The sequence below is a fragment of the Carcharhinus amblyrhynchos genome, chromosome 19, assembly GCF_965287045.1.
Source record: "Carcharhinus amblyrhynchos chromosome 19, sCarAmb.v2.hapA, whole genome shotgun sequence".
NCBI classification, from domain to species: domain Eukaryota; kingdom Metazoa; phylum Chordata; class Chondrichthyes; order Carcharhiniformes; family Carcharhinidae; genus Carcharhinus; species Carcharhinus amblyrhynchos.
The window spans coordinates 2,468,894-2,492,084 of NC_137342.1; the positions used below are offsets into that span (position 1 = coordinate 2,468,894).

Sequence of the window (23,191 nt, forward strand, 5' to 3'; positions counted from 1 at the left end):
TAATATCCAATCCTGCCCTTCCTCGAGCTAGGTCTCTGTTATCGACTGGAATTCTGCCATTCTGAATAGTGTGGATGAACAGAGGGATCTAGGTGTATGTGTACATAGATCCCTGAAAGTTGGGAATCAAGTAGATAGGGTTGTTAGGAAGGCATACGGTGTCTTGGCGTTTATTGGTAGGGGGATTGAATTTAGGAGCCGCAGCGTCATGTTGCAACTGTACAGGGCTCTGGTGCGGCCGCACTTGGAGTATTGTGTGCAGTTCTGGTCCCCACATTATAGGAAGGATGTGGAGGCTTTGGAGAGGATGCAGAGGAGGTTTACCAGGATGTTGCCTGGTATGGAGGGGAGATCCTATGAGGAGAGACTGAGGGATTTGAGGTTGTTTTCGTTAGAAAGAAGGCGGCTACGAGGGGACCTTATTGAAACATATAAGATGATTAGAGGTTTGGATAGGGTGGACAGTGATAGCCTTTTTCCTCGGATGGAGAAAGCTAGCACGAGGGGGCATAGCTTTAAATTAAGGGGGGGTAGTTACAGGACGTATGTCAGGTTCTTTACCGAGAGGGTGGTGAGGGATTGGAATGCCCTGCCTGCTGCAGTTGTAAATGCGCCTAGTTTGGGGGCGTTTAAGAGATCCGTGGACAGGTTTATGGATGGAAAGGGTTTGGTTTAGGTTAGAGGGTCATTGTTTTTTAACTGGTCGGCGCAACATCGTGGGCCGAAGGGCCTGTTCTGCGCTGTAATGTTCTATGTTCTATGTTCTATGCTGCCCGACTAAAACTCCTTATTCTTCCAGGGACTGAATCCCTCTATTCTCATCTATTCATGCATTTGTCCAGACGCCCCTTAAAACTCACCATCGCATCTGCTTCCACTATCTCCCCCGGCAGTGAGTTCCAGGCATCCACACTCTCTGTGTAAAAAAACTTGCCTCGTACATCTCCTTTAAACCTTGCCGATCGCACCTTAAACCTGTGCCCCTGAGTAATTGACTCTTCCACCCTGGGAAAAAGCTTCTGACTATCCACTCTGTTCATGCCCCTAATAATCTTGTAGACTTCTAACAGGTCACCCCTCAACATCCGTCGTTCCGGTGAGAACAAACCAAGTTTCTCCAATCTCTCCTCATACTAATGCCCCCCATACCAGGCAACATCCTGGTAAATCTTTTCTGTACCCTCTCCAAAGTCTCCAGAACCTTCTGGTAGTGTGGCAACCAGAATTGAACACTATATTCCAAGTGCAGCCTAACTAAGGTTCTATAAAGCTGCAACATGACTTGTCAATTTTTAAACTCAATGCCCTGGCCAATGAAGGCAAGCATGCCGTATGCCTTCTTGACTACCTTCTCCACCTGCATTGCCACTTTCAGTGACCTGTGTACCTGTACACCCAGATCCCTCTGCCTATCAATACTCTTCAGACTTCTGCCATTGACTATATATTTTCTATCTGTATTAGACCTTCCAAAATCCATTATCTCACATCTGTCCAGATTAAACTCAACCTGCCATCTCTCTGCCCAAGTCTCCAACTGATCTATATCCTGCTGTATCCTCTGGTGGTCCTCATCGCTATCCACAAATCCACCAACCTTTATGTCATCCGCAAACTTACTAATCAAACCAGTTACATTTTCCTCCAAATCATTTATATATATTACAAACAGCAAAGGCCCCAGCAGTGATCCCTGAGGAACTCCACTCATCACAGCCCTCCATTCAGAAACACACCCTTCCACTGTTACCCTCTGTCTTCTATGACTCTCTCTCATTCTTAACCCTCCACCGTCATACTTGACCTACTCCCAGTCACCCTACAAGTTCTGTCTGTCATCCTCAATTTCCCTGCTCATTGTCACACTGCCTTCATCACCCTTGGCATGTCTTTGGCAACCCTCAACTCATCCTGTACCTCTTCCCCTGTATCACCCTATACCTCTCCATCAAAATCTCATTCTCCTCAGCCAACTTTGATCCTTCATCTGTCATCCACCTCACTACCCGTGTCACCCACCCTTCCTCAGACAACCAGCGTCCACCCACCCTCAGACAGCCAACATCTACCTTCCCTCAGACAGCTAATGCCTGTCCTCCATTGGACAGCAAAGGTACTCAATCTCTTCTCCCCTGTTCCAAGGTAAGCAACTCTGAATCCACCTCAAAGATTACCTCGCCTGCTCCACACCGGATTTAACCTGTTGTGAAAGTGAAGGCACATGTTTAATTTAACCTGAATAACTTGTATCGAAATGAGAATTCAGAACATACTATTACAATAGGGTTATGCACTTATCCTCATTGCCCTGACCCACCTTCAAGCCACTGTCAACTTAATTTAGTGATTTTACCCTGAAGTTAGAAAAGTGAACATTTGCCTTCCATCCAATAAGGATTTGTAGACCATCCTGCTCTACAAAAAAAAAGCCTCCCAAATATTTTAGCTGGGATTGGTTCTGGTCTTTCATTCTTTGTTCATAGCACACTGTCTCCTTTTTAATATTCATTGCCACTATTTAATAACAATCAACTAATTGAGCAGAGTTGAAAATGCTTATACTTTAACGTTGAGACATGATTTGCACTTACTTTGCTGTGTGTGAGCCAGGAGTAAGGCTAAGAGTTTCCTACTATGTCTGAGGGCATTGCTCACATAATTAACGCTGATCAGTGCTTCCCTGAAGTTGTGGAGTGTATCCGTCACATTCACTGGAACCGACACCAAAGCATTCGCTCTGTGTTGCCCTAATCGAGAAATGACTTGTTTAGAATCTCAACATAAATTGGTGTTACACCTACCTTAAAATCAGAGAATCAGTTTGAATAAAAGTTTACTTCAATGTACAAGCAGTATATCATAAGTTAGTTCACAGAGAGTATGTTTATGGAATATTTATGTAAAGGCAACCTTTCTTGCAAAAACCTTGCAGTTTTTGTACAAAGCGTGCAGGAAGGTTTTTTGACTCAGTATGTAGATAGGCCAACTAGAGGTGAGGCTATATTGGATTTGGTGCTGGGAAATGAGCCAGACCAGGTGCTAGACTTGGAAGTTGGTGTGCATTTTGGTGATAGTGACCACAATTCGGTTACGTTCACCTTAGTGATGGAAAGGGATAGGCATGAACCTCGGGCTAGTGGTTTTAGCTGGGGGAAGGGTAATTATGAGGCTATTAGGAGAGAATTAGGAAGCATAGGTTGGACTAGGAGATTACAGGGACTGGGAACGTCTGAAATGTGGAGTTTTTTCAAGGAGCAGCTACTGCGAGTCCGTGATAGGTATGTCCCTGTCAGGCAAGGAGGAATTGGTAGGGCTAGGGAACCGTGGTGCACCAAAAAAGCTTTTTTGTTGGTTAAGAGGAAAAAGGAGGCTTATGTTCGGATGAGACGTGAGGGCTCAGGTAGTGCACTAGAAAACTTTAGATTGGCTAGGAGGGAGTTGAAGAGTGAGCTAAGAAGGGCTAAAAGAGGACATGAGAAGACTTTGGCTGATAGGGTTAAGGAGAATCCTAAGGCGTTCTATAGGTATGTCAAGAACAGAAGGTTGGTTAGGGCAAGATTAGGGCCAGTTATAGACAGCAGAGGGAAGTTATGTGTGGAACCAGAGGAGATTGGAGAGGCATTGAACCAATATTTCTCTTCGGTGTTCACGCAGGGGGACATGGATATAGCTGAGGAGGACACTGGGTTGCAGGGGAGTAGAATTGACAGTGTTGCAGTTGATAAGGAGGATGTGCTAGATATTCTGGAGGGTCTGAAAATAGATAAGTCCCCTGGTCCGGATGGGATTTACCCCAGGATTCTCTGGGAGGCAAGAGAAGTGATTGCTGAGCCTCTGGCTCTGATCTTCAGGTCGTCGTTGGTCACCGGTATAGTACCGGAAGATTGGAGGTTAGCGAATGTTGTCCCATTGTTTAAGAAGGGGAACAGAGACTTCCCCGGGAATTATAGACCGGTGAGTCTCACTTCTGTTGTGGGCAAGGTTTTAGAAAAAATTATTCGGGATAGGATTTATAGTTATTTGGAGAGTAATGAATTGATTGGAGATAGTCAGCATGGTTTTGTGGCGGGTAGGTCGTGCCTTACTAACCTTATTGAATTTTTTGAGAAAGTGACCAAAGAGGTGGATGGGGGTAAGGCAGTGGACGTGGTGTATATGGACTTTAGTAAGGCGTTTGATAAGGTTCACCATGGTAGGCTTCTGCAGAAAATGCAGATGTATGGGATTGGGGGTGATCTAGGGAATTGGATCAGGAATTGGCTAGCGGATAGGAGACAGAGGGTGGTGGTTGATGGTAAATATTCATCATGGAGTTCGGTTACGAGTGGTGTGCCTCAGGGATCTGTTTTGGGGCCACTGCTGTTTGTAATTTTTATTAATGATCTGGATGAGGGTATAGTTGGGTGGATTAGTAAATTTGCTGATGACACCAAAGTCGGAGGTGTGGTAGATAGTGATGAAGGGTGTCATAGTTTGCAGGAAGACTTAGACAGGTTGCAGAGCTGGGCCGAGAGGTGGCAGATGGAGTTTAATGCGGAGAAGTGTGAGGTAATTCACTTTGGTAGGAATAACAGATGTGTCAAGTATAGGGCTAACGGGAGGACTTTGAATAGTGTGGATGAGCAGAGGGATCTAGGTGTATGTGTACATAGATCCCTGAAAGTTGGGAGTCAAGTAGATAAGGTTGTTAAGAAGGCATACGGTGACTTGGCGTTTATTGGCAGGGGGATTGAATTTAGGAGTCGCAGCGTCATGTTGCAACTGTACACAACTCTGGTGCGGCCGCACTTGGAGTACTGTGTGCAGTTCTGGTCCCCACATTACAGGAAGGATGTGGAGGCTTTGGAGAGGGTGCAGAGGAGGTTTACCAGGATGTTGCCTGGTATGGAGGGGAGATCCTATGAGGAGAGGCTGAGGGATTTGGGGTTGTTTTCGCTGGAAAGAAGGCGGCTAAGAGGGGATCTTATTGAAACATATAAGATGATTAGAGGTTTAGATAGGGTGGATAGTAATAGCCTTTTTCCTCTGATGGAGAAATCTAGCACGAGGGGGCATGGCTTTAAATTAAGGGGTGGTAGTTATAGGACGGATGTCAGGGGTAGGTTCTTTACCCAGAGGGTGGTGAGGGATTGGAATGCCCTGCCTGCTGCAGTTGTAAATGTGCCTAGTTTGGGGACGTTTAAGAGATCCGTGGATAGGTTTATGGACGAAAAGGGATTGGTTTAGGTTAGTGGGTCATTGTTTTGTAACTGGTCGGCGCAACATCGTGGGCCGAAGGGTCTGTTCTGCGCTGTAATGTTCTATGTTCTATGTTTCCTCAAGGAGAGCTGAATTTCCTGTTTCATCCAATAGTGAAACTGGTGGTTTACAAAATCTGCCCTGAATTTTTAGGGTGGTGGGATTTAGCACCCACCATCTAAAGAGTAATGAGGAAAAGATTCTGGTAGACCCAATGCCATTTCCTGCTCTAACAAGGATTTATTGGAATAAGGCAGGACTCCTGGTCACAAGCAGGAAATCCCTTCTTGGAGAGCTGCTGACCAATCAGTCCCTTTAGGGACAGTGCTGCAGTGGCTCGAAGAGACACCGCAGGCAGAGGCAAGCGGTACCAGGGTGGGAAGGATAAGAAAGTCTGGGGCTCACCAGGGCTGTGATTGGGGTCCTGAGGGATAAGTTGATGGTGAATGAGTGGGTGAGGGTCTAGAGCTCATTAGATCTTAAATAGAGCACCTTCCAGTCAGAGAGGTCTTCTGATGGGGGCAATGCCACTATCCTGCCTGGGGATGAACTCAGTTCATTTTTGGGTTTCCCCCAATTTGTCCTCTGTCCAGTGGGATGGGAAGTCCCTTGTAGAGCCATTAAATGGCCACAGGTGCCATAACCAGGGAAAGGGTGGGTTTCCCATCCAAGGTCCTGCCCAGTTCGCTATAAGATCGCAACCTGGTCTTCTCCAGGGAGCGTCCCATCCATGCAATCATGCTCTCCACTGTCTCAGAAGCCACCAAGGGTGGGGCATAGAGGAGCATAAAACTCAGGCCATTGATTGGGTTGTAATTTTTTGATTGCATAACATTAAGAGCTGCCCATATTAGAAAGAAAATCAGTATCAGGCATTAATCTGATAGTACGTTCATTGTAACAATTGCAAAGTGATTCTGTTGGTTTATCTGGAAAGATTCTCATTCTTTGTGCCAGTACATCTCACATATACTTGTGAGCATGCTACTGTGCGGAACATTATTCCGAGTTTTCAATACACTGCACTCACATCTGGATGGCAAGTTGGAATTTTTACCCAATCTACATCACTCAACATGTGGTGGATAATAAAGGATAACTCAATTGCTTAAGGAATTCTCAAAACACTGAATCAAAAGCTGGAGCTGCACCTTTCCGATTGGGCAGCACGGTAGCACAGTGATTAGCACTGTTGCTTCACAGCTCCAGGCTCCTGGGTTTGATTCCCGACTCGGGTCACTGTCTGTGTGGAGTTTGCACATTCTCATCGTGTCTGCGTGGGTTTCCTCCGGGTGCTCCGGTTTCCTCCCACAGTCCAAAGATGTGTGGGTTAGGCTGATTGGCCATGCTAAGAAATTGCCCCTTAGTGTCCAGGGATGCGTAGGTTAGAGGGATTAGTTGGTATAATATATGGGGGTAGGGCCTGGGTGGGATTGTGTTTGGTGCAGACTTGATGGGCCGAAGGGCCTCTTTCTGCACTGTAGGGTTTCTACGATTCTATGACCAAGGAAGTTTGAGTTCAGCAGTGTTCAGCATCTGCAGGGGATTGGTTACAGTGTGTCCAGAGAATGGATTACCTGGTACAGAGACTAGGTTACCTATTACAGAATATGCAGTGAATGGGTTACCCATTACAGTTTGTACAAAGAATAGGTTACTCATTATAGAGTGTACATAGAATGTGTTATCCATTAGAGTGCATACAGAGAATGGGTTACCCTAACAGTGTTTGCAGAGAACGGGTTACATATTTCAGCGTGTACAGAGAATGGGTTACTCCCAATAGAGTGTACAGAGAATAGATTACTCATTACAGTGTGTACAGAGAATGGGTTACCCATTGCAGTGTGTGCAAAGAATGGGTTACCCATTACAGAGTGTACAGAGAATGAGTTACCCATTACAGAGCATACAGAGAATAGATTATCTAGTACAGAGTGTACAGAGAATAGGTTACCCATCACACAGTGTACAGAGAATGGGTTACCCATTACACAGTGTACAGAGAATGGGTTACCCATTACACAGTGTACAGAGAATGGGTTACCCATTACACAGTGTACAGAGAATGGGTTACCCATTACACAGTGTACAGAGAATGGGTTACCCATCACACAGTGTACAGGGAATGGGTTACCCATTACACAGTGTACAGAGAATGGGTTACCCATTACATAGTGTACAGAGAATGGGTTACCCATTACACAGTGTACAGAGAATGGGTTACCCATTACAGAGTGTACAGAGAATAGATTATCTAGTACAGAGTGTACAGAGAATAGGTTACCCATCACACAGTGTACAGAGAATGGGTTACCCATTACACAGTGTACAGAGAATGGGTTACCCATTACACAGTGTACAGAGAATGGGTTACCCATTACACAGTGTACAGAGAATGGGTTATCCATTACAGAGTATACAGAGAATGGGTTACCCATTACACAGTTACAGAGAATGGGATACCCATTACAGAGTGTACAGAGAATGGGTTACCCATTACAGAGTGTACAGAGAATGGGTTACCCATTACAGAGTATACAGAGAATGGGTTACATATTTCAGGACGTGCACAGAATGGGTTACCCATTGCAGAGCGTGCAGGGAATGGGTTACCCATTACAATGTGTACAGAGAATGGGTTACCCAGTGCAGAGTGTACAGGAAATGGGTTGTACATTAGAGTGTACAGAGAATGGGTTACTCATAGAACCATAGAACATTACAGCACAGAAACAGGCCTTTTGGCCCTTCTTGTCTGTGCCGAACCATTTTTCTGCCTAGTCCCACTGACCTGCACCTGGACCATATCCCTCCACACCCTCTCATCCATGTACCTGTCCAAGTTTTTCTTAAAAGTGACCCCGCATTCACCACTTCATCTGGCAGCTCATTCCACACTCCCACCACTCTCTGCGTGAAGAAGCCCCCCACTAATATTCCCTTTAAACTTTTACCCCTTAACCCATGTCCTCTAGTTTTTTTCTCCCCTAGTCTCAATGGAAAAAGCCTGCTTGCATTCAATCTATCTATACGCATCATAATTTTATACACCTCTATCAAATCTCCCCTCATTCTTCTACGCTCCAGGGAATAAAGTCCTAACCTATTCAATCTCTCTCTGTAACTCAGCTTCTCAAGTCCCAGCAACAACCTCGTGAACCTTCTCTGCACTCTTTTAACCTTATTAATATCCTTCCTGTAATTAGGTGACCAAAACTGCACACAATACTCTAAATTCGGCCTCAGCAACGTCTTATACAACCTCACCATAATGTTCCAACTCTTATATTCAATACTTTGATTTATAAAGGCCAATGTTCCAAAAACACTCTTCACGACCCTATCTACCTGTGACACCACTTTTAGGGAATTATGTACCTGTATTCCCAGTTCCCTCTGTACTACTGCACTCTTCAGCGTCGTACCATTTACCATGTATGTTCTACCTTGGTTTATCCTTCCAAAGTGCAAAACCTCACACTTGTCTGCATTAAACACCATTTTTCAGCCCATTTTTCCAGCTGGTCCAAATCCCTGGTCCAAATCATCACAGTGTGTACAGAGAATGGGTTGTACGTTGCAGAGTGTACAGAGAATGGGTTGCCCAATACAGAGTGTGCAGAGAATGGGTTACACATTAGAGTGTACAAAGAATGTGTTATCCATTACAATGTGTGCAGAGAATGGATTACCCATTACAGTATGTACAGAGAATGGATTACCCGTTAGATTGTACAGAGAATGGGCCACCTTACAGCAGTTTTTTTTCTAAAATTAAATTGTGCACTTATTATCAAAACAAATTTCCCCCCCAGTGTTTGCTCTAAAATCAGATTAATCCACCAACAGATGCAAGAAGCAGATAATTTTAATGTGATGTTCTCAAAGGACTTGGCAAATTTACTAGCAAGGTTAAATTTAAGTTAGAGCCACAGTTATATTAAAAGTCATTTGACAAAAGAAATTTGCTGTATGTGATTGAACATGGGGCAGCAGGGAGACACAATGGTTAGCACTGCTGCCTCACAACGTCAGGAACCCAGGTTCAATTCTGGCCTTGGGTGACAGTGTGGAGTTTGCACATTCTTCCTGTGTGTTTTCTCCATTGAATTTCAAGGGGGAAATTGTTGTACTTTCTCCTTTTGGATTTGGTTTCTGCCTGGCATATGAGTGATGTGGATATTACTTGCCGCTTATCAGCCCAAGCCTAGACTTTGTCCTGGTTTTTTTTCATTTGGACGTGATCTGCTTCAGTATCTGAGGAGTTGGGAATGGTTCTGAACATTGTGCAATAATCAGCAAACATCCCCACTTCTAACCTTATGACAGAGGGAAAGTCATTGATGAAGCAGCTGAAGATTGTTGGGCCAAGGACACTACCCTGAGGGACTCCTGCAGAGATGTCCTGGAACTGAAATGATAGACCTCCAACCAACACAACCATCTTCCTTTGTGCCAGGTATCACTTCAACAAGGGTAAATCACTTTATAAGAACTAATGTGATCACATGTGAAATACCTTTGCTGGTAAGTAGACCTTCAATGATAAAGTTCTACACAAAGTTGGACACAGGACAGGATAAATGAGCTGTCTGTAGATTTGGAATTGATGCAGTCGGAACATTAAAGTCTTTGCATCATTTAGTGGGGAGAGGGCCATGCCAGTGGGAAGCTCTGGGGGTAATGCAGGGAACATGGTGGGGGAGGATGAATTCTTGTGCGTTTGGCCAGCCTTTAAAAATGGCACCCCGATCTTCGGGGGAGTAAGTTTCTGGCGAGTAGATTTGATCACTGCAGGTTTCCATCAGGGAACCCACTTCTAGAGGCTTTTCTGACTAAGTCATGAACGATACGCAGAGAAAGCCGTCATCGCTGCCGACAGCATCAACACCACTTTCCTGCCCCATATCGACCTTTGCCAATATCCAGGAAAATTTCACCCCTAATCATTTGGAAAAGAGGAGATTGAAAGGAGATTTGATGGATGTGCTCAAAATGATGAGGATTCTTGAGAGATCCATTCCCATTGGCACAAAGGTCAAGAATATTGATTAGAATCATAGAAACCCTACAGCACAGAAAGAGGCCATTCGGCCCATCAAGTCTGCATCGACCACAATCCCACCCAGGCCCTAACCCCATATCCCTACATAGAACATAGAACATAGAACACTACAGCACAAACAGGGCCTTCGGCCCACGAGTTGCGCCGATCACATCAACACCTATCTACATATTTACCCATTAATCCCTCTAACACATCTCAGCACATCAAGGTCAATTTAGCATGGCCAATCAACCTAACCCTATCTTTGTGGCACATTAGTGGCAACATGTGGAAAAAATTTTTTTATCCAGCATTTGATTAGGATATGTAACACACCACCAAAGCATGGGGAGAAAGCAGATTCAATTATTGTTATCAAAAGAAAACTGGATGAGTACCTAAGAGAAAAGAAATGCAGGGCTCTGGGGATAAGGTGGGGGTAGTGAAACCAGCCCTGCTGCTGTGAGCAGTGACTCTAGTCTACAGGCATGGGCATTAACTGGGAATTTATCTGTGCTCCTTTATATAGGAGCAATCTGAAACTGTCTTTGTTGTATTTGGAGATGCAGTTTTGCAGTGTGTAAAGGCACAATTTCTATGCTGCACAGCTTGACAACCTAACCTATAAATTAAAATATAGATGAGAAATAGGAGCAAGAATAGACCTGGAGGTCACAGTACTGAAGTGAGAAAAGTTGTACTTGCAGCAGATCTTCTGGATATTACTGATTGGATAGTAGTGGAACTAAATGAAAGCAGTCTCAACCAGCTGTATCATAGAAGCAGACAGCACAAAGAGGTCCTTCAGCCCATCAAGTCAGCACCAACATAGGAGAAACACCTGACCTACTCACCTAACCCCATTACCAGCACTTGGTCCATAGCCTTGAATATTATGACGTGCCAAGTGCTCATCCAGGTACTTTTTACAGGATGTGAGCAACCCTCCTCCACCACCCTCACAGGCAGTGCATTCCAGACCCTCACCACCCTCTGGGTAAAAAGGCTTTTCTTCACATCTCCCCAAAACATCCTGTCCCTCACCTTGAACTTGTGTCCTCTCATGACTGACCCTTCAGTTTAAAAGAACAGCTGTTCCATCTCCACCCTGTCTATGCCCCTCATAATCTTGTACACATCAATCTGTACAATGGAGAAGGAGGATGGAATGACCAGCACCATTGGAAACCATTTCTCAATGCAAATGAAACACCAACCAAAATAATTGATTCAGAGAGAAAATTGCAACAAATTTGTGTTTTTAAATCAACTAGAAGTCCTCAGAAACTTCTAATAGCTGCCAAATGAGATATACAAATATATGTAAATGTTCCTACCTGACAACATGTCCTTATCATGTTCCATTGGGCTATCTTCATATGGGAGTGTTGCAACTTTCAACTGTACTCCTGTAAAGTTTCTGGAATTAATCTGAAATATAATTATTGCAATATTATTGTCTTTATCTTTGTAATTACTGAATTGAGAGGTTGGGAATATTTCTACAGATCATTCCAGGTAGCATCCTAGTAAATCTTTTCTGCACTCTTTCTAGTTTAATAATATCCTTTCTATAATAGGGTGATCAGAATTGCACACAGTATTCCAAGTGTGGCCTTACCAATGTCTTGTACAACTTTAACAAGATGTCCCAATTCCTGTATTCAATGCTCTGACCAATGAAACCAAGCATGCCGAATGCCGTCTTCACCACTCAGTCTACCTATAACTCCGCTTTCAAAGAGCTATGAACATGTATCCCTAGATCTCTTTGTTCTGTAACTCTCCCCAATGCCCAACAATTAACTGAATAAGTCCTGCCCTAGTTCAATCTACCAAAATGCATCACTTTGCATTTATCTAAATTAAACTCCATCTGCCATTCGTCAGCCCATTGGCCCAATTGATTGGCCATGCTCAATTGCACCTTAGTGTCAGGGGACTAGCAGGGTAAATACATGGGGTTATGGGAATAGGGCCTGGGCAATGCAGGTTCAATGGGCCAAATGGCCTCCTCCTGCACTGTTTGGGATTTTATGATTCATCTAAGAGTTAGATGGATTCTTGACGGGCAAAGGAATCAGATGATATTGGGGTAGACAGGCAAGTGGAGTTGAGGCTACAATCAAAGTAGGCATGATCTTGTCAAATGGTAGAACAGGCTTGATGGGTCAAATGGCCTATTTTTATTCTTAATTCCTATATTCACAAAGGCATGTAAGGTGGAGAAAGTAGGGGTCAGGGTGTTGTACTGCACATGCAAGCAATGCTATATTCAGAGGCATAAGATATATCTTGTCATTTTTGAACACTTTGCTCACTTGGAATATTGCGTTGGTGTTGGTCTCTTTATGGTGGGTGTTACTGAGACTTTAGAAAGCAGGTAGAAGAGGGCTATTCGAAGAATTGCCAGTATAAAAGATTTGGGATTCTACAGTAGACTTGGGATGATACACTGGTTTTTAAATTGACGAAGGAAGTTTATGTTCCAGTTCAGTTTGTTCCAATTAGGTTAGGAAGGACCAGGGTCACATTTTTGAGAAGTATACAGGTAAGGTCAGATGTAAGGAAATGGTATTTTTTTCAGAGATAGTGGGTCTTTGGAACAGAATGTCAATGTGTATAGTGGAACAATGGTTGGATCTGTTTCTGTTGGAAAGTGGATATTGCTTTTTACAAAAGGTAGAAATTATAGGGAATTCAAGGCTGGATTATTTCTGCTGGAATAGTTTTGATAAATAAATCTTTCAAATCATCACTGCTGCTAAGTGCAAGATCTGTTTGCAAACGTATCTGCACCCACTGGAAAATTGGAAGTTCTTTCTATGTACAGAATTAAAGGTACATTTCAAACATTCAATTTCCTCTGAGTTAATTTTTCAATAAGAGTCTCATAGGTCAATCTGACTTGTATCCCCTTCGAAAGTACCATTTATATTATACTGGTCCTCCATGCTTCACTAACAGTACAGTACTTTTAGTTTAGTTTATTTATTCGTGTCACAAGTTGGCTTATGTTAACACCGCAATGTGAAAATCCTTGAGCCATCACACACCAGCCTCTGAATTAGCACGGCTAATTCAGCTAACCAGCATGTCTTTCCGACTGTGGAGGAAACCGGAGCACACCAGAGCACTGGGAGAAACCCATGTAGATACAGGGAGAACATGCTGACTCCGCACAGACAGTGACCCAAGCTGGAAATCAAACCCAAGTCCCTGGCACTGTGAGGCAATAGTGCTAATGACATACCTCTACAAGTACCTATAAAGACTTGTCTGAAGGGTGTTTATTTTGGGCCTAACCAAGTAAGAATATTTTTGGAAATGTTCTTTAGGGCTAATTTTAATCAAGTAATTGTATTCCTGCCTGTTTAAGATTTTGTTAATAAATGTTTTAATCTAATATTTAAAATCTTCAAAATTTGTGGTTCCTGACTTCAGTGCATATATTTTCTCATGGTCAGATACAAACAGATAATAGTTGTGATTGCTTGTCAAGTTTCCCTCTTTGGGATTTGACTCGTGTAACACTTACTGCCTACTGGATCATAATACAACCCACTACGTCCCACTCACCCGTTTCACTGTGATTGTTCCCTCTGCTACCAAGTGCTCTCAGTTCAACCCCCACGACCCCATCATGGACAACACCAACCCAACCTTTTGGGATAATCTGTCTACAGTTATCTCTGTCCAGAAACAGCACCCTCCCCTTTCTTAAATTCATGTCTAGTTGCCCTTGAGAAGGTGGTGGTGAGCTGCCTCCTTGAAGTGTAGCAATACCTGAGGTGTAGGTACACCCACAGTGCTGTTAGAGAGGGAGATCCAGGATTTTGACCCAGTGACAGGGAAGGATGGTGAGTGACTTTGTCGAAGCGATTTCTTACAGTGCAGAAGGAAGCCATTCAGCTCACTGAGTCTACAACAACAGATCATCTCACCGAGCCCCACCTTCACCCTATCCCGTGACACCACATATTTACTGGACTAATCCCCCTAACCTATATATTTAAGGGCCAATTTAGCATGACCAATCCACCTAACCTGCACACCTTTGGACTGTGGGAGGAAATCAGAGCACCCAGAGGAAACCCATGTAGACATGGGGAGGACATGCAAATTTCAGAGGCAGGTCAGAATTGAACCAGGGGCCTTGGCACTGGGTAACAGTGCTAACCACTGTGCCATAATGCTGCCCTGGAGGAGAACTTTCAGGCAGTGGTTCTGAGGTATCTGCTGCCTTTGTCCCTTTAGATAGTCGCAACTGTGAATCTGGAAGATATTGCCTAAGGAGCCTTGGTGAGTTCCTGCAGTGAAGCTTTTACAGTGTTGCTTTGTCTTGGATAATGTTGAACTTCTTCCAACCGCAGGAGCTAAGAAGCAAGGCCCTTTACTCCATCCCACATCCCTGCACCAACAATGTCTCGTTCCCTGCCCCAGAGAGTGTGCATTACTTCCCTGGACAGCTTCCCACTTCAGAACAGGTAGAATATCCAGAGCTAATTCTGGTCCAAACTGTTAAATGTTAGCAACGTTCTTTTCTCTTAGACTCTCTGATCTAAAACGGTGGGGCACAAACACTGAGAACCGGTTGTTATGGACACTCCTGCCTTGGGTTCCTGTCATGTGTGGACTGAGCTATCCAACATAGGAGAAACAATGACATCTGTGCCTTATTGCTATTCAACTTACATGCTTCCATCTGCCCCAGTCAGAATTATTCTTGCCTAATGCATGCAGAGAGATGGAGCATTGGTTTACCCCTCATGTACAGCATGAGGGGCCCATACATCCCCTCAATTGAGGTTCAATGTAATTTATTGAAAACCATACAACAGATACTATACTTACAACTGTTCCTACTTCATCTGCAGCTTTTACAAAATGTGGCTGTGGAGGAGTTGGACCGTTGAATTCCGCGATTCTTATCTGAAGTTGGTGTTGGGCGAAGACTAAGAGAGGAGTCACCTTCCCAGTGAATCTTTCACTAGGGGACAGATAAAGCAAGAGATCATCGATGAAAATAACTTTGTGATGTACTAAATTACAGAAACAGATAGATAATAGCAAATGCCTGAAATGTAACATTTCCTCTTTAAGGCTGCAATTTATCTCATAAGGAGGGGTGAACAGAGGGCTTTCTGTAATGGCAATAAGAAAGCAAACTGAATTTATAACGACCAGGGCAAGTCTGTAAGATAAAAGTCAGCACCACTTTGTCCAAACAGGACATATTCAAAGGCCAGCAGGATGGCTTGATAGGGGCTGTAGATATTTCCTTTGAGATGGATAATCTAAGATGAATGAAATGATTGGGGGATTAAGGGTTATGGGGAGAGGGCAGGAATGTGGAACTGAGCCACAACGGATCAGCCATGATCTTATTGAATGGCGGGGCAGGCTCGAAGGGCTAGATGGCCTACTCCTGCTCCTATTTCTTATGTTCTTATGTTATTTCCTCAACTGCATTTATTTTGTTCCTGATCTCAATCAAGCCATCTGACAGCAAGTGTCGAACAAGGGAAAAGTGTTCTCCCGCAGAACTGAAGAACACTCAAAAAGCAGGACAAGGCCATTTAGTCCTTCAACTCCATTCCAAGATACATCAGACAGGCTATAAAAATGTGGACAGGACCAGATTCTGGGATTCTCACTGCCATTCTTAATACCAGTGTTTTTGATCATTTTGGGAAAAGAGGGAGAGTCGCCTGCCTGCACCCAGCTGTCAGCTCCATTATAGAAAAGAACATTTCAGACCTCTGCAATTCTCCTGGAGTTGGGCTGGTTTTTAAAGGTAATGTGGCTGACATGAGCTCAGCCATGTCGTGATCCATGCCTTAGTTTGGAGTTGGGAACCTTTCAACAGGAAAGTTCAAAGGTTGTTGTCAACTTTACATGTCATAATAGAAAACCACAGAACCATAGAAACCAGAGAAAATTACAGCTCAGAAACAGGCCTTTTGGCCCTTCTTGTCTGTGCTGAACCATTTTTTTGCCTCGTCCGACTGACCTGCACTTGGACCATATCCCTCCACACCCCTCTCATCCATGAACCCGTCCAAGATTTTCTTAAATATTAAAAGTGACCCCACATTTATCACTTTATCCGGCAGCTCATTCCACACTCCCACCACTCTCTGCGTGAAGAAGCCCCCCCTTAATATTCCCTTTAAACTTTTCTCCTTTCACCCTTAACCCATGCCCTCTGGTTTTTTTCTCCCCTAGCCTCAGTGGAAAAGGTCTGCTTGCATTCACTCTATCTATACCCATCAAAATCTTATACACCTCTATCAAATCTCCCCTCATTCTTCTACACTCCAGGGAATAAAGTCCTAACCTATTCAATCTCTCTCTGTAACTCAGCTTCTCAAGTCCCAACAACATCCTTGTGAACCTTCTCTGCACTCTTTCAACCTTATTTACATCCTTCCTGTAACTAGGTGACCAAAACTGTACACAATACTCTAAATTTGGCCTCACCAATGCCTTATATAACCTTACCATAACACTCCAACTTTTATACTCGATACTCCGATTTATAAAGGCCAATGTACTAAAAGCACTCTTTACGACCCTATCCACCTGTGACGTCGCTTTTAGGGAATTCTGTACCTGTATTCCCAGATCCCCCTGTTCAACTGCACTCTTCAGAGTCCTGCCATTTACCCTGTACGTTCTACTTTGGTTTGTCCTTCCAAAGTGCAATACCTCACACTTGTCTGCATTAAATCCCATTTGCCATTTTTCAGCCCATTTTTCTAGTCGGTCCAAATCCCTCTGCAAGCTTTGAAAACATTCCCCACTGTCCACTACACCTCCAATCTTTGTATCATCAGCAAATTTGCTGATCCAATTTACCACATTATCATCCACATCATTGATATAGATGACAAACAACAATGGATCCAACACCGATCCCTGCAGCACTCCACTAGTCTCAGACCTCCACTCAGAGAAGCAATCCTCCACAACCACTCCCTGGCTTCTTCCATTGAGCCAGTGTCTAATCCAATTTACAACCTCCCCATCTATACCTGGTGACTGAACCTTCCGAACTAACCTCCCATGCGGGACCTTGTGAAAGGCCTTACTGAAATCCAGGTAGACAACATCCACTGCTTTCCCTTCATCCACTTTCCTCGTGACCTCCTCAAAAAACTCTAATAGATTGGTCAAACATGATTTACCACGCACAAAGCCATGTTGACTCTCCCTAATAAGCCCCTGTCTATCCAAATATTTGTAGATCCTATCCCTTATCACACCTTTCAATAACTTGCCAACCACCAACGTCATAATATGGCATAATAAGTTATATAGGTTTTAAAATGTTTGATGACGAGGCATAATATTGAAAAGACAAGTAACTGTTAAATGATACGATCCTGTGATTAATGCCTTCAGGTGCATGAGAGTACATCTGACAATGGACAAAGTGCTCTTCTGCATTGCACAATATTGAAATTGGATTTGACTGTGTTAATTGTCCCCATTATCTGACTGGCTATTTTAAAGCTACGACCAATGGCTGAACTCATAAAATCATAGAATCCTACAGGGCAGAAGGAGGCCATTCAATCCATCAAGTCTGCAGCGACTGGACACGATACTGGGCAAGACGACAGCTCAGTGACTATCGCTGATTGCTGTGCAGACACATGGATTTGGGCCAGTGTCTGTGGGAGTTTGCGCATTCTCCCCGTGCTTGCGTGGGTTTTCTCCGGGTGCTCCGGTTTCCTCCCACACCCCAAAGATGTGCTGTTAGGCTGATTGGCAGGAATAAATTGTCCCTAAATCAGTTTCCCTCAATCTGGATGGCCATAAAACATTAGACAGGGGTCGTGGGTGGAGAGGGGAACTGGTGGTGTTGGGATGGCGGCGCGGGCTCGTTGGGCCAAAGGGCCTGTTTCCCAGGCTGATTTTGTTCTTTGACCACAATCCCACCCAGGGCCCATCCCCGTAAACCAACTTATCTACCCTACGAATCCTCCTGATAAGAAGGGACACTTCAGCATGGATAATCAGGCTAACCTGCACCCCTTTGGAATGTCAACTCACTGATGTTCAGTTCAGATATTTATGGACGAAAAGGGATTGGTTTAGGTTAGTGGGTCATTGTTTTTTTAACTGGTCGGCGCAACATCGTGGGCCGAAGGGCCTGTTCTGCGCTGTAATGTTCTATGTTCTATGATACCTGTTTGCCTGTTTCAAAGCTTGATAGATAACTGAGCTTTGGATCACTTATGCATTCAACCTGGACAAGTTGTTCATTCAGGTGTGTAATGGAATCTCATTATCAATGCTTTCCTGAGTTCAAAACCCACAAATGGATTCAGCTCAGGGTTGTTGACACAAGACACATTGTCAACAGAACTATGAGCTTGGTTATATTTACAGTTTTAAGCTTTTTAAGTGGATTTTGAACGATGTTTGTTAAGAATCCCCGTTGACATTACCTGCAAGAGTGCCCTCAAACCCCTAAAGGACGGGAATGATTCTCCCAGCCTGCTGTGCTGCTGGGCAGGGAGATTTAAGCAAAGCCCATTTAGCAGGTTTTCCATTGGATGCCACAGCCTCCACGAATCTCTGGGCACTGAATTTCCAGCACCATTAGCTCTGTGTCAGAAATCAGTACAGAGCTGTATAATTTATTTATTTAAATTAGGATTTGCATATAATTAGCAGGCCTGGGACTGAAGTATCTGGGCCAGCTGGCCTCTTCCCCACTCGCCAGCAGTGTTTCATTCCAACAGGGTTCACAACAGCTCCCCACAAACAGGGAGATTGGGACTGTTGCCAGGGATGGGGGTTGGGGGCAGTAGGGGGGGAGATCAAGGTGGGCTGGGGTTGGGTCCGGGCTTGCCTGAACACGTCCAGAGGGGTTGGAAGGGCTGTATTGTGGGGTGGTAGGGCTGGCCAGCGATCAAGCTGGCCAGTGAATGGGAGGCCGGCAGTGCAGGGCCACTGCTCATGTGCCAGTCTCGGCACTGACAGATCGGAGCATGCGCTGTGGCCCACTCAGCACTCTGCCGCCAGCCTCTCCTGCGGGAATCAGCCTGCTGATTTTTCATCCTGATCCATGTTAGTGCACTCTGCACTGCACAGAGAGTGGGAGATTCACTTTCAAATTCCCGCTGAAACGAAACAGTGGGATTTATTCTAGTTTTTATGCAAATTCAACACTTAGAATTTTTTTGGGAGCATCCCACCTGATAACTTGAAACACTGGTTCTTAATTCTTATTTGGGATAATGTGGGAAACCGTGTACAACCCAGTGAGGAACCGTTCCAGTTATTGTGTGAAAAATTAATAAAGTGTATTTGTTGAAGTAAAAGAAAAGAAAACACAGAACAAGAAAGATTAGATTATACAATGACACTTAAGCATATTGATAACTAAACACTTCATTTTATCTGAAATTATCTCTTGTTCTCTAAATATATCCACGTTCCCAGAACACATTGAGACTTTTCCCAAACAATATCCACTTTAGTGACTGTATCAGTCAAATCCAGCTCAAAGTTACCATGTGATATAGCTTAAGTGATCAAGTCTGGAAAATGTCTTTTGCTGATTCAGTGAAGGTACAAAACCACGTGTTTTAGAGGAGAATGTCTTCAATCTGCTGTGACTCTAAAAGTTAGACAGAACAGGCCTCTGTGGCTTGAATCATAGATGGAACCACCCTCTCTGAAGATTTTGGCCAGTCTGGCTGTTCAATGGAAAACTAACCTCCTTCACATCCAACTTCACTCAAGAGAAGGAGGGTGAAGGTATGGAATTCAGTGAGAGAGACTGTGAGGTTCTTGGGCAAATTGACATAGGCAAGGACGTGTTGGCAGGATTAAAAGTGAGCAAAGCTTGTGCCGCAGGCTGCTGAGGGAGGCAAGGGAGGAAAGATTGCTGGGGCTCTGACCCATGTTTTTATTTCCTCTCTCACCATGGGGAAGGTATCAGAGAACTGGAGAACACCCAATGTGGTTCTACTATTTAAGAAGGATTGTAGGGATAATTCAGGAAACGACAGAGTGAGTCTCACATCAGTGATAGGGAAACTATTAGAGAAAATTTTGAAGGATGAAATTTTGAAGGAAGAAAATTTTGCCAGATGAAGTGGTAAATGTGGGCTCACTTTTAATATTTAAGAAAAACTTGGACACATACATGGATGAGAGGGGTGTGGAGGGATATGGTCCAGGTGCAGGTCACGGGACTAGGCAGAAAAATGGTTCAGCACAGCCAAGATGGGCCAAAAGGCCTGTTTCTGTGCTGCAGTGTTGTATGGTTCTATGAGAGCATCTATCTCCACTTGGAGAGGCAGGGTTTGATCGGGATAGTCAGCATGGCTTCGTCAGAGAGAGGTCATGCCAAACAAATTTGATTACAACTTTTTGAGAAGATGATCAGGTGTGTAGATGAGAGTAGTGCAGTCGATGTAGTTTGCATGGATTACAGCAAAGCCTTTGACAAGATCCCACATGGGAGATTTCTAAAGAAGGCAAATGCACGTGGGATAAAGGGTAATTTGATAAAGTGGATTAAAAATTGACTCAGTTGTAGGAAACAGGGTGATGACAGAAAGTGCTTTAGTGACTGGAAGTCAGTGCCCAGTGGCATACCACCAGGATTTGTGCTGGGTCCCCTATTATTCATCATTTATTTAAATGATATAGATGCATAGGAAATAGGGTTAGGGATGACACAAACCTTGGCAAGGTTGTTAACAGTGAGGTTGAGAGTCTTGGGCTACATGAAGATATAGACGGAATGGTCAAACGAGCGTATAAGTGGTAGATTAATTTTAACCCTGAAAAGTGTGAGGGGATACACTTTGGAAGGAGTAATTTGACAAGGACGTACTTAATGAATGGCATGACACTTGGAAGTTCTGCGGAATAAAGAGACATTGCTGTGTTTACATAGACCTTCCCTTTTGTTCTTTATTTAAATTCATTTTAAGGGATGTGTCTGGGCCAGCATTTATTGCCCGTCCCTAACTGCCCACCATTCCAGTGGGCATTTGAGAATGAACCACATTGCTGTGGCTCTGAAGTAACTCGTAGGCCAGACCATCCATACAGACCAGGTAACGACGGCAGATTTCCTTCCCTAAAGGACGTTAGTGAACCAGGTGAGTTATTACAACAATTAACAGTGGTTTCATGGTCATCAGTAGATTTTAACTCCAGATTTTTGTTTGAATTCAAATTTTATCATCTAATGACAAAATTGTACTACACCATTGCCTCCGTTATTCATTTGCTTAAAACCTGTTATACTTCAAATTTTTCCCAGTTATTTTAATGCTGCCCCATTATAGTTTTTGAAAAATATTCAGAAAAATGGGCTTTTCTCAAAGATTTTCACTTGTGGCACGGCATGAGAGGGTAAAGGATTCTTTTTTAATTCATTTGTGGGACATGGAGGTCGCTGGCTGGTCAGCATTTATTGCCCAAGGTGACCAAGGATGAGAACTAAACATTGAGGGCTATTCGGTGTTTAGGAAGGACAGACATAGAACATAGAACATAGAACATTACAGCGCGGAACAGGCCCTTCGGCCCACAATGTTGCGCCAACCAGTCTTATTTTTAAAAAAAAACATTGACCCACTAATCTAAACCAATCCCTTTTCGTCCATAAACCTATCCACAGATCTCTTAAACGCCCCCAAACTAGGCGCATTTACAACTGCAGCAGGCAGGGCATTCCAGTCCCTCACCACCCTCTGGGTAAAGAACCTGCCCCTGACATCCGTCCTATAACTACCCCCCCTTAATTTAAAGCCATGCCCCCTCGTGCTAGCTTTCTCCATCCGAGGAAACAGGCTATCACCATCCACCCTATCTAAACCTCTAATCATCTTATATGTTTCTATAAGATCCCCTCTTAGCCGCCTTCTTTCCAGTGAAAACAACCCCAAATCCCTCAGTCTCTCCTCATAGGACCTCCCCTGCATACCAGGCAACATCCTGGTAAACCTCCTCTGCACCCTCTCCAAAGCCTCCACATCCTTCCTGTAATGTGGGGACCAGAACTGCACACAGTACTCCAAGTGCGGCCGCACCAGAGTTGTGTACAGTTGCAACATGACGCTGTGACTCCTAAATTCAATCCCCCTACCAATAAACGCCAAGACACCGTATGCCTTCTTAACAACCTTATCTACTTGATTCCCAACTTTCAGGGATCTATGTACACATACACCTAGATCCCTCTGCTCCTCCACTCTATTCAAAGTCCTCCCGTTAGCCCTATACTCAACACATCTGTTATTCCTACCGAAATGGATTACCTCACACTTCTCCGCATTAAACTCCATCCGCCACCTCGCGGCCCAGCTCTGCAACCTGTCCAAGTCACCCTGCAAACTTCGACACCCTTCCTCACAATCTACCACACCTCCGACTTTGGTGTCATCAGCAAACTTACTAATCCACCCAACTATACCCTCATCCAGATCATTAATAAAGATTACAAACAGCAGTGGCCCCAAAACAGATCCCTGAGGCACACCACTCGTAACCGAACTCCATGATGAATAATTACCATCAACCACCACCCTCTGTCTCCTATCTGCTAACCAATTCCTGATCCAAGTACCTAAATTACCACCAATCCCATACATCTGCATTTTCTGCAGAAGCATACCATGGTGAACCTTATCAAACGCCTTACTAAAATCCATATATACCACGTCTACTGCCTTACCCCTATCCACCTCTTTGGTCACCTTCTCAAAGAACTCAATAAGGTTAGTAAGGCACGACCTTCCCGCTACAAAACCATGCTGACTATCTCTAATCAATTCATTACTCTCCAAATAACTATAAATCTTATCCCTAATAATTCTTTCTAAAACCTTGCCCACTACAGAAGTAAGACTCACTGGTCTATAA

At 44.0% G+C, this 23,191-nt stretch overlaps 1 protein-coding gene across 1 annotated transcript in view; it reads right to left on the minus strand.

Moving 5' to 3' along the window:
- LOC145355579 (cilia- and flagella-associated protein 54-like) overlaps positions 1-23,191 on the minus strand; it is a 306,344-nt gene that overhangs the window by 151,772 nt on the left and 131,381 nt on the right. The window contains exons 26-28 of the mRNA XM_080207830.1: positions 15,143-15,278; positions 11,626-11,719; positions 2,592-2,747 (exon numbers count right to left, since the gene is read on the minus strand). Coding sequence (XP_080063956.1) covers positions 2,592-2,747; positions 11,626-11,719; positions 15,143-15,278 — 386 coding nt within the window. The remainder of the gene's footprint in view (positions 1-2,591; positions 2,748-11,625; positions 11,720-15,142; positions 15,279-23,191) is intronic.